At 37.8% G+C, this 11716-nt stretch overlaps 1 protein-coding gene across 1 annotated transcript in view; it reads right to left on the reverse strand.

The window, feature by feature from the left end:
- The window catches only part of FAP (fibroblast activation protein alpha), a 66113-nt gene extending 55402 nt beyond the window's left edge, over positions 1-10711 (reverse strand). Inside the window, exons 1-2 of the mRNA XM_080928183.1 lie at positions 10590-10711; positions 10183-10267 (exon numbers count right to left, since the gene is read on the reverse strand). Of these exons, the coding sequence (XP_080784309.1) occupies positions 10183-10267; positions 10590-10595 (91 nt within the window). The 5' untranslated portion in view covers positions 10596-10711. The remainder of the gene's footprint in view (positions 1-10182; positions 10268-10589) is intronic.
- Positions 10712-11716: the final 1005 nt, after the last annotated feature.

Consider the following 11716-nt stretch of genomic DNA (forward strand, 5'->3'; position numbering starts at 1 on the left):
TATTTTGTTTTTCATATGAAATTTGAGGATTTGAGCTCAGGTCTCCATGATTGCACAGAGGCAGCATGGCTGTCTTCTCAGCCCAGCAGTAGTATTTAAATCATCTACCCCCTTTCACGTGCATGTCACTCTCTATGTGCACTTTGTGTGTGTGCCTGTATGTGAGCATGCATGTGTGTGCACATGTGGATGCCAGAAATTGAAGCTGATGTTTTCCTTTATCTTCTGTTTTATTTACTGAGAAAGGGTTTCTCGGAGAACCTGAGCTTGCTGCTCTGCCTGTCAAGTCCCCTCTATCTGCCTCTACTCTACAACACTGAGATTGCAAATGTTTGCCACCTTCATGTGGGTTTTAGGAATCCAGACTTTGATCCTCAATTTTATAAAGTAAATATCTTACCCTCTGAACCCTCTAGCCAGGCCTTCCAAAATTTATTTAGATCAATGTTTACCAAATGTTTGTGTAATTGTTAATCATGAACTAAAACATAGCTCTGTGCATGAATTCAAGCTGAGGTTATTGTGCACAGAGTCAAAGTACACTTCACATACTCTTGGCCTACAAAGATACCATGATGTTATAAATGATGTTACGACCCCAGGCTGTGCCATGAGCCTTATCCTGTATCTGCACACATATATGTTGTACATCATGCTTGTTGGTGCTAAGTGCTGTTCTCATGGCAATTAGGAATGTGATTAATGCTATTTAAACACTTTCCTGGTATTCTGAGCCATAATACAACATTTGCCAAGTTCTCTAAATAGATTGTTGGCATTTACAACTACTATGTGTCCGTATACATAAGTGACTAACTAGAAAATCATATTAAAAATTCTATTGAGCACAACTTTTCTGTATTGTGTAATTTTGAGATTTCAAAAGAGAACAGCAAACCCTGAGCATATTCCCGAGAAATCCAATAAACACCAGGTGACCAATAATGATACTAAAGAGAAAATGTCTGGGTTTTAGCAATCCTTTGGAAAATTGGTACTAGTTTTCTTTACAATCCTAAGTGTGACATGTTAGTTAAGGAGCAGTTCAAGACTAACTGATTGATTTTGTCTGATGTCTGGTAGTTGTTAATGTTTTCCATGCTTTTGGATAATTCTGACCTGCTTTACTAAATCTGCTTTATTCAATGTATCTCTCTGTAACTCATTAGCTCTGCCTCCTAACCATAAATTCCTGGGAGCTGGTAAGGCTCTATAGAAATCTACAGGTTGTTGGAGAATAGCTTCTACTAGAATAAATTGTGATCATAGTTCTGAGGAAATGTGAATGATCTCTTTCAACATTTATGTTCCTGTGCAATGATTCTGTGCATTGCCTACAGCGGGATTTCCTTCAGGCATAAAGCACTTTATAGATGTGCTCTCATGTGTAAAACAGTATAAAATACATATGAAAATAAACATACTAAACAAAAGTTTTGATCACTGCTGTATTAAAATATTTCATTATTCAAATGGTTAGATGAATAAACGGATTTTGTAATCATCTTCCCAACAATGACTGGTGCTGGAATACAATGATTGGATGGTTTTTAGAATAGAGGCTTTGCATTGTGGTTTCAAACTCTGTTGGCTTAGAGGAAATACATGGCAACTGCCAAAGTCTGTCTGTCTGCTCTACACAACTGATACTTGCCCACTTAACACTTCATCCTCGGCTGTGTCGTTAAGTTCAGTTTGGCCCATCTTTAGCATGGTTACTCAGACAGCACTTAAATGCCCTAATTAGCCACACTTCAATTATTTGAGTTTTCAACATATTAAGCGGAGCTGAAAGTTAGCTCAATTATGGATCTGAGAAATTACGAGTCGTGAAATGATTCAGAAGCAAGTAATGAGCCGCTGTCGCCCTGTTTCTTTCTAAAAACTTTGTGTCTTTATGAGCCTGTGTCTGCCGTTTAATTGACTAATCCTAAAAGATTGAGAGTGTTTATCAGAGTAGAAACAGCCGAGCTTTATGCTCACATTTGTTAGGAAACGTGTGGAGGAGTGGGCCATATTAAGTAGGCACACAATGACGGGCAGATCTTTTTGTTCTCAGTTTCATGAACGAGTAGATGCCACCAGGCCACTGGATGGAGGCTGAGTGACCCCAGAACACTGTTCCCATCCTATTTCCAGCTTTGGGAAGAGTCTGTTTTAATGGAGGCTCTATTTTAAGCATCACATAGGTCATGCATATTTCTGGAGCAGGCCCAAATGAATACGTTCAGGAAATAGCTGAGTGAAAATCGTACTTAAAGTTATTTAAAATCAAATATGACTCAAGACCGACAACTTCGAAAAAGACTCTGAAGCAGTTTTCTGTCAGGAACAGGATATGTTACAGCTTACTAAGTTTTACAAGTTGCAAGCCTTCTCACACATGTGCATATTAAGTCTTCATAGCGCCCCTCTGAGATGTATACTGTTGTGAACACTATTGGCAAGTTAGGAATTAAAAACTAGAGAGGCCAACCAACATGTTTAAAGCATTGCAAATGTGGACCTTAAATTCATCTGATTATAGAGGCTGAGTACTTTACCATTATAGTTTCACATGAAAGCACACTTGCAGTAAAACAATTACAAATGTAAAAATTAGAACAAGAACCAAATAACACACAAGACATAGAATAGTTATGCTCCAAACGCACAGCTGAAAAGAAAAGGAAGGAATCTGAGCTGTTAGTGAGCAAAGAGCTTTCTAGTTTAGAGCACTTACTGACTGGTGAACGATGGAGTAGCTCTTCATCGCAGAAGGTAGCACCTATACTGAATAACAAGGCATTCAAAGGGAGCATCGGGCTTTCCCATTGTAAACATCCGTAAAGATTATTAGACATGATCAGCATAGTCTAAGCAGGAATACAAGAGGCTTGTGGGGGATTCATAAACAGGAAAACATCCTTGTCTATTTTAAGTGTCAGTCTCCTGCAGTGGCACTTCTAACTTCTGCTGAGATTGTGAATAGCTCCTTTATTGTGAATAGCTACATTCAGAAATTATTTCATTCTTTGAGGATAATACATATTTGGGGGGACCCACCCCTAGGACCACCAGCAAACTCAAACCCCACTTCTATACACTCCAGTCCTGTCTGTGAAGCTCAACATCTTCACTTAACATTGAGCTAGAGGTATATCTTGATAGTAGAGTGGTCACTCGTTTGCACACAGAGATAAATGAAGAGAGAGGGGGCGAGAAGGAGAAGAGGAAATATAAAAAAAGTAAAAGGAAAGAAAGAATAAATAAAATGAAATCATCTGCATGCTTCTTAACCAGATTCTACACCATATGTAGTACTGTGTGCCCTCTACAAATCTTCTATTGGAATGGTTGGGAGGGACCCTGACCACTTTTTCCTTAGTCTTTGTTTAGCACTCAGGACTGAAAAGTCCAATTGCTATGGTTCCCTCTCCTCTGCTTTCCTGTTTTTCTTCTGCACAATGCTTCTCCATGGATGACTTACATTTCTGCTATTTCCTTGTTGGTATTTCTTTGTGGTTTTGATTCTCAGTTTTCTAATGATAGATTATGTTGCACACAATCTATATGCTTATTAGGTACTTGCTAATTTTCTCTGAACACACTCAGACACACTTTCAGTCACTTATTTCCCTCCTATTTATGGGTTGCTAAAAGTCTTTATAGACCCTGAACACAACTGGTTTGTTGAATACACTCTTCATAAACTTCTCTTCCCATTTTGTGAACAGCCTTTTTCACCATTGTGATGCTATTCTTGGCAACTTAAATTGTGTTTAGCTTTTGAAAAGTTTCAACCTACCTGTTTTGCCTTTAGTAGGTTGTATTGATAGTTTAGAAATTATTACTCAGCCCAAGGACCTTAGATTTTCCCCGAGGTTTTTTTTTTTTTTTTTTTTTTTTTTTTTTTTTTTTTTTTTTTTTTTTTTTTTTAGGATGTGAAGGGCAGAATCCATTATTTTTCACATGAACATTCAATTGTTCCAACTGAAGTTTTTGTTAATATTTGTCACACCTGATTTGTTAAGCTACCTAGAAAATGAATTAACCATTATTTCTGTGTGCGTGTGTGTGTGTGTGTGTGTGTGTGTGAGAGAGAGAGAGAGAGAGAGAGAGAGAGAGAGAGAGAGAGAGAGAGAGAGAGAGAGAGAGAACAGGGGTTTTTATGATTCATTTGTAAAAGTCAGAAAACTTTTAAGAGTAATCTCTGGAAGTCTATCTTCTCTTGTCTGTTTGTCAGCAACAAGATACATGGTCAGTGAGTTCTCACATGATTCTCTCCCTCCTTGAAGGAGTTCTGGGCACACAGGTACAAACCACTGCACTCTGTTTCTTATGTAAGTCTTCATCAGGACATCAAATGTGGATTGCCAGGCTTCGGGGTAAGAGCCTTACCCATGGAGCCTTCTTCCATCTAAAGCTTTGCTTCTGTCCTATGTTATGCTGTACATTCATATATCCTTTTTTTGTGCTAGTAACATGATGTCTTCATTGCATAGCTATAGATCTTAATGTTATTCTAATTGTTAATAGAAATAAAGGCCAATAAAGAATATGAGTTGTACTAGTGAGTCACATCATTTCACTTGATTAAAAAGGATATAAATGTAGGCAATATGTTCTTCTCTTTGAGTATTATGAGTGTTAAGAAAAGGGGAGATTTTGTATTTGATTGGTTGATATATAAAGATACGATTTCACTTTGTACCTACTGTGTTGATTTCCAGTGTACTTAAGTTGTACCAACACCTTAAGTGTTGATTTCTACTATACTTAAAAGTGGTAGACCAGTTGGACCTTGTGTGGCTTTAAAAAGAAAATCTGGCTTGATTTTTTATATCCTCAACTTCAACTTTGGAGCCTGATTAGTGTTCTTCTAGAGGTATGCCTGTGGTTAGATGTCCCTGTAGAAGGTGTGCCAGAATTTTTTTGGGAAATCTGAAGCAGATAAACTTCTTGGGATTTCATAATTATCTAAAGCTTTTGACTAGCTTTATAAAATCATTGAGAACTTGGCAATGTTCAAAGAGAATTGATTCATTTTATGTTTTAGAGTAACAATTAGAGAAATATGATCTACAACTTTGATTTACAGACATCCCTCTCAGAAATTCTTTCATGTCCATGATCTTTCTAGTTCTTTTCCTTAACCTTTCAGAATTCCCCATTTCTCCTTCAAAGTAAGAGCAAATAAATAAACTTTAAGAGTTTGTTTCACAGCTATAAATATTAATACTAATCAAATCATGAAAACATTCACATTTTTCAAAATGGATGCATTACATCAGGCTGATTTTTACAAAAATAATTGCTGGGTAATAACAGTTATAGTGATGATAATAATAATAATTCTAAATACAGCATTGAAATTTTTCTTTTTTATAAAATATTAATCCTTTTTCTATTTAAAATATTTAGGAATTCAAAACCTGCAGTACATTATAGATCCCATGAGTAGCTATTACTAATGAGTCACATGTTAATAGTGATACATTTTTATATAATATCTTTTTCTATGTGTAGTTATATGTTTTTTGCTAATTCACTGAAATAGTTCTCTATTCATAGTTCTTTCTGGTTTCATGAGCTTTCTAAAAACATTCCTGTGTCAAGGACTTTGTAATTTATTTCCCCTGTAATGAGGGCTTACCATGAGCTTTTATCCTTTTGTTCTTAAATTGTCGGTTCAGACATCATCTCAAAGAAGCTGCTATTAATCAATTTTTCTTATGCTGTTATGAATGGAATTATGGCCCCTAAAAAGTGCCAATGTGAACGCTAGTGAGATGACTCAGCAAGAAAGGTGCTTGCCTCCAAGTCTGATAACCTGAGTTCTATCCTGGGACCAACACGGGAAGAAGGAAGGAAGACCTAGAAGTTGTACTCTGAGCTCCACACAGAGCCCCCCCCTTTCTCTCTCTGTCTCTCTCTCTGTCTCTCTCTGTCTCTCTCTGTATCTCTCTCTGTCTCTGTCTCTGTCTCTCTCTCTCTCTCACACACACACACATGCACACCAAAAAATGAACAAATAAATAATAAATAAATAAAACATATACATATGCAATACAATATTTGAAAGGCTCCAAGATGAAGGGCAACCCCAGTGTTGCTGCTTTTAGGTCCTTTAAGGATGTGGTTACAGCTATGTGATGTCACAATGACACAATGGCAGAGCTCTCATCCAGGAGATTGGTGCTATTATAAGAAGAGGAAGCAACACCAGAGACAAACCCACATAAAGGAAAGGTCCAACAAGGATACAGTGGCCTGCAAGCCAAAGGAAGTCTGCAGAAAGAAACAAGTTGGCACTTTGGTCTTAGACTTCCAAACCTCAGAACTGTGAGAAAATAAAGTTCTGTTCAAGTTCTGTCGGCCAGAACAGACTACTTTTAGTACTAGGAACCAAGGAGCCACTGTGACAAATACTTAAGCATTTGTAAAGCAGCCTGTGTCGTTGAATTTTTTATGGGAAGTCTAACTTTAAAAATGATATTCAATGCAAATTTCCATAAAACATATTAAGCCAAATTGACAGCAATGGCCAACAGAGGAAAGGATTGCAAAGGCAGAAAGGAGAGTGGTTCAAGGGTCCAGCAACAGGATATGCATTTCCTCAGAAGTCATGTGAGTAACAGTCCACGACTCTAATACTCCTCATGGTCTGAGTCCTTTTGCTTTCTCTCATTCAGCTTCACAACTCCCTTTTTCATTTTAATACACACACACACACACACACACACACACACACACACGTCTCTCAAATACTGATTGCTTTAGGTCCAAGCAGTATGCTTACAGTAGCCGGATTACACTCAGGAATAATAGTCACTACAACCAGAATTAAGGAGAAAATGTTTAAAAAATTAATATATCAAACAGAAAAGTCTCTGAATAATCTTTTATCACATACAGATGCCCATATTAGGATGGGAAAGAAAATAGAGAGAGAGTTGTAGACACAATTTCTTTTGAGTATCTACCATGTGTAGTAAATTTTGAAATAAAAAATAATCATAGTTGGGAAAATGAGATGGCTCAGCGAGTAAAGATGACAGCCAGCAAGACTGACAACTGGAGTCTGGTCTTAGGCACCCCTGGGGTAGAAAGAGAGAATCAAGCTGCATAAGTTACTCTTTGACGTCTGTACAAACATGCCCACATACATACAAACAGACACACATGTAAAATAAAGAAACAAACGTACAAAACTGTAGCTAGCGTGTATTGAGTGCTTGTGTATCACTGCATAGAGTAATGTACCATTAAGAAAAAAAAAAAACACAGAGAAGGAAAGGGTGATATTCATAAAATGGAAATCACAGCTCAAAGAAGGCTATAGAAAAAAATTTTTTTAATTCTAAGGCCTTTGGAACTTTCTAGTTCTGGTTTTAGTTTTTTATCAACTTTGTAAATCTCTTGAAGGAAGAAAATCTGAGAAACTGGCATCAAGATAGATAAAGAGAAACTGAAGGATACTGTGCTGACTTTTTACCTGGTTCCATTTTTATAAGGGTGATACCAAGGAAGAAAATTCTTAACAGAGAGAATAAATGGAGGCAGAAAAAGGAAGGGAGTCAGGTGGAGGGGCAGAAGCCAAGGGCCACATGGAACTGCTGGGTTTCAAGTTCTGGATGTCTTCAGTTTGGATAAAATTAAAATAAAATAGTTTAGAAAGAGCTGAAACACATTTGTTTTTAATATGTAAGTGAGATAAGCAGGGAATTCTCATCCACTACTACATCTCTGCTTAATCATAAGGTCTGCTCTCCCCCACCCAAACCTCTTTAAGGTGAAGGTTGATTCTTTGTAGACTTCCATGCTAGAAAAAAGGGTCCTATACCCCAACTCTATTCTTTTCACTGTGGAGAGTGACGGAAACCTTCCTCTGTAAGAATGGCAGTGGCCATGTGTTTTGGGGTGCAGAGTGACAAATCATTTCTTGTTTGCCTATCTAAGGGAAATTGAGACTACTGGGCTTTCTCACTTCAGCAACAGCAACTGATAGGAGGTATTTTGGGAGATCTGATACTAAAATTTCGGAATGGATGAGTATTTCTTGACTTCTGTTACATTAGCTCCTGGACCAGGAAGCCAAGGGTACAGGAAACAAATGTAAGGTGGTAGCATTTTTGATGAAGTAGCTTAGGAGTCTACCCAGCTCATGTCTCCTTTCTGGTTCCTTCCTACTTTTCCTTGACTTCCCATGTCAGATTTTCTCCACGGGAGAAATGTGAGTGAGTGGGCCTGATCCCTAGCTTGGACATGGTGAAGGCGTGTGCATGAGAAGAAAGAACAGAGGTCATAAGGGGAGGTCGCCATACCAGACCCCAGACCTACTGGAAAAGTGAGGAATCACTGGTCTCACTTAGATACTGTTCCGGTGCTGTGTGCAGGTGTCCGTAAGAATGAAAAGACAGTGTCTTTACAGACCAAAAAGTAGTCCTGAGCATTGTTTACTCCTTCAGTAGAAGTAAATGAACACAAAAATTTAATCTTGAGGTTAATTTGATTATCTCACAATAACAGGAAATTACTTAGAGAATTATCTTTTCCATTGAAAATAGAAATCTATGTTATAAAAAAACACAGGACTTTTATGTTATATATAGTTTATAACATATTTTTGAGTATGCTATTCATAAAAAACTTGGAAAGAAGATAAAGATTGGGATTATATGTAATTACACAAATGTCTATAGCTATAAATGTAAGTATAGACCCAAATATCTATCCTTATATGCTATTTGCAATGGATAAATATGCTTCTCATTGGAAATATGCTTCAAAGTCCAAAGGGCAACACTTGTGGACAGAAAAGGTCGTCTCAGCAAAATGCATGTACTTTTATTCCAAAATCTGTTAACTTCTGAGGGAACAAAACATCAATTTCAAGCTCTGGTGAGTGTCTGAAAAAGCCAGAATTTTTACTAGAATGCATTAAAGGGGTCAGAGACCTCGCCAGGTACTCAGCAGATCTGGGTTGAAGAGGTTGTGTCCCTTAAGACATTTAGGTGACAGTCTAACTTAATCATTTTGAAAAAGAAATGAAAATAGGAGTATGCATCTTGATAGCCCAGGTACATCTTGTGTTTTAGGACATGAGGATACAAGATAAATATTCGAAGTGCAGACCCAAGGACATTGCCTTCCTCGGGCTATTCTGTAGTTTTCAACTGTGAAAGGACCATGGACATTATGAACTCTCCAACTTTTGGTATGTTGTATATGTCTCAATTTTAAAAAGCAACAGAGAATTCAGGACTGGTGTGTTCTCTGGCTCGGGCTGGTGTTGTTTGGTGTTGGTTCGCTTTTGACCACAGATGTTTTCTAGTTCTTATTAATTTTGAACATTTGTTCTTCCCAGAGCCTATGGTTCAGGCTCTGTCACTGTTCTGTTATATCTTTGCTTTAGAAGCTCATGTTGCTGTCATAAGCATTTTCAGACTAACAAAGCCTTAGGTTATAACCACTTATAATATTAAAATTAATACTAGTTTCAAAATCAGTGTATAACATCTTCCAGGTTTCAGTCAAGTGACATTGTCGCCAACTTAAGCTTTTCTGTACAAAATAAACTAATAAGATACAAATAAAATAAATAAAAAATAAGACAACCCCCCAACTTATCCTGATAATGCCTGCTTGACTGTAACAAGCCTCCTAATTTAATAGTTAATTGCTACTGTGTATAGAGCAAGACTTTTACTTTTCCTATATGGCTATTCCTGATATTTCTATTCTGAACATCTTCCTTAAAGCTTTTGGAAGCACTATTTAGTGATTTCAAAGCTTCCATAGGTTCTTTTTTAAACTTTTCTATTCTTACTCATTATTTTTACTTGCTACCAGGCAAATCTAGTAATAGAAAACAATGCTAGTTAAAACTACCATCCAAGGCCCATCAAAGCTTGTCTTCTGCATGTATTTTGGGGGTGGTGGGAGGGGTACAGAATAGCTCTCAGGTTTTTCTCTTGCTGAAATAACACTGTAAATCTCTTCCTACCCTTAAATCTCCAGTATTTCTGGTCTTGCACAAAACATAACTGTGAACTTACACGTCTTCTGAGAAATAACAGGCTTAGTCTGGAAAATAGGCACTTAGGAAATGTTCACCCATTTGAGTTCACACTTTGGTACATTTTCCAGGCTATGCTAGGCAGACCGAGTGCAGACTGAGTGAATCAGAAATTCTCTTACCTCTTGAGGGACGTAAGACAATGCCTATCACCACCAGAGCAAGTGCAGCCAAGGCAGTCACTCCAAAGACAGTTTTCAGCCATGTCTACACAGGATAAAGAAAACGAGGTTTGGGCTAAGTTTCTACTAAGAAATAGAAAGTTTGTCTAACCCTAGATCTTACTTCTCCTTCCCCATAAAGCTTTTGATTGTCTTCCACTGATCTGGCAGTAATTGCTGGACACTTTCCAGTTCTGCTAAGACAAATGTTTCTACAGTATATTTAGAGCCATTTTCTAATCCTAACACACACCAGGAAACTATACTCAACACACAAATCCCCACCTTCTCTAAAGAATAGAAAACTGACCAAACTCAGCTCAAGCAGCCTCTACTCTGTGGTCGTCCCCAAGACAGCACTCACTAACCTTCATTTTTCCAGATGTTTCTGAAAGTTAGCTGATTCTCACTGCACAGCGTGGGTCACCGTATCTGTGAAAAGCGTTGAAAAGAAGTAAGTCTGTTTTCCAGTTGGAAGCTGAAGTCAGGACATGAGTTGCTCCCCACCCCACCACCCTTTCACGGACTTTGGACTACCGTGCCAAATTTCGAAAGATTTCTGTAAATTAGAAACAGATTTTGGGGGCGTTCTTGGCCTTTAAATGAACTGTGAGTGACTGGAGGGAGGCTCCCATCCGCGTAAATTCTACACCAACATCTGCTCAAGTTGTCATACAGGAGTTGTTTCATTTCACTCTCTTTTTGTTGTTGTCCTTGTTCAGGGTTTATGTTTCATTTTCTTCTCAAAAATCACTCAAGTCACGTTGCTAACCATCTTTTCTACACTCCTCTAATTTGCAGCTGAAAGGAGGAATTTCAAATGAAAAAACTTTTTGATGGTGCCTTATACGTATCGAATTTTTGGGAAGGGAAGGACGGTGGAGCCAAATCCGGCTTTGTGAGAGGTATACGGTGTGGCTGCACACACTTTTCTCCTGAGAGCCTATGAGGTGCTGCAGGCAGAAATGTTTTTCTTTCAGTACAATTTCTTTGTCCATATAGCACCATATGCACTTTCAGTAAATACAGAAGTTTAAAAATTCAACTGTCTAAACCCACGGCTGCTTTCCTTTAAAGAAATGAAGCGCCATCTGTTGAAATGTAGTATGGGTTAGGTGTGTTTGCACAGGCTAGAAAGATGGAAAGATCAGTGGGAATAATTTACCAGCAGACCTTTGGAAGAATGGAAATGGCTCTCCAAGAGTGGTATTTTTGCTTTGCTCCCAGAATATCTTTTGAGAAAGGAGAACATTTAGTAATTATAAAGACCTTAAAATAAATTTTAAAAGGCAAGTGAAAAGAAGTCATGTGTACTTCATTTTGGCTAAGTCCACATTTTCCAAAGTGAACGGTCATCTTGGCAGATCAAAATGACTGATTGAATTCACAACACATACACACACACACAAACACACACACCGATTTTTTTAAGACCTTCTCCTAGTCCAGAGCAATTCACTAGGGCAGATTCTTGGTTTCCACATGGATACAGTTG

This window comes from Micromys minutus (genome assembly GCF_963924665.1).
Source record: "Micromys minutus genome assembly, chromosome: 13".
Lineage (NCBI taxonomy): Eukaryota > Metazoa > Chordata > Mammalia > Rodentia > Muridae > Micromys > Micromys minutus.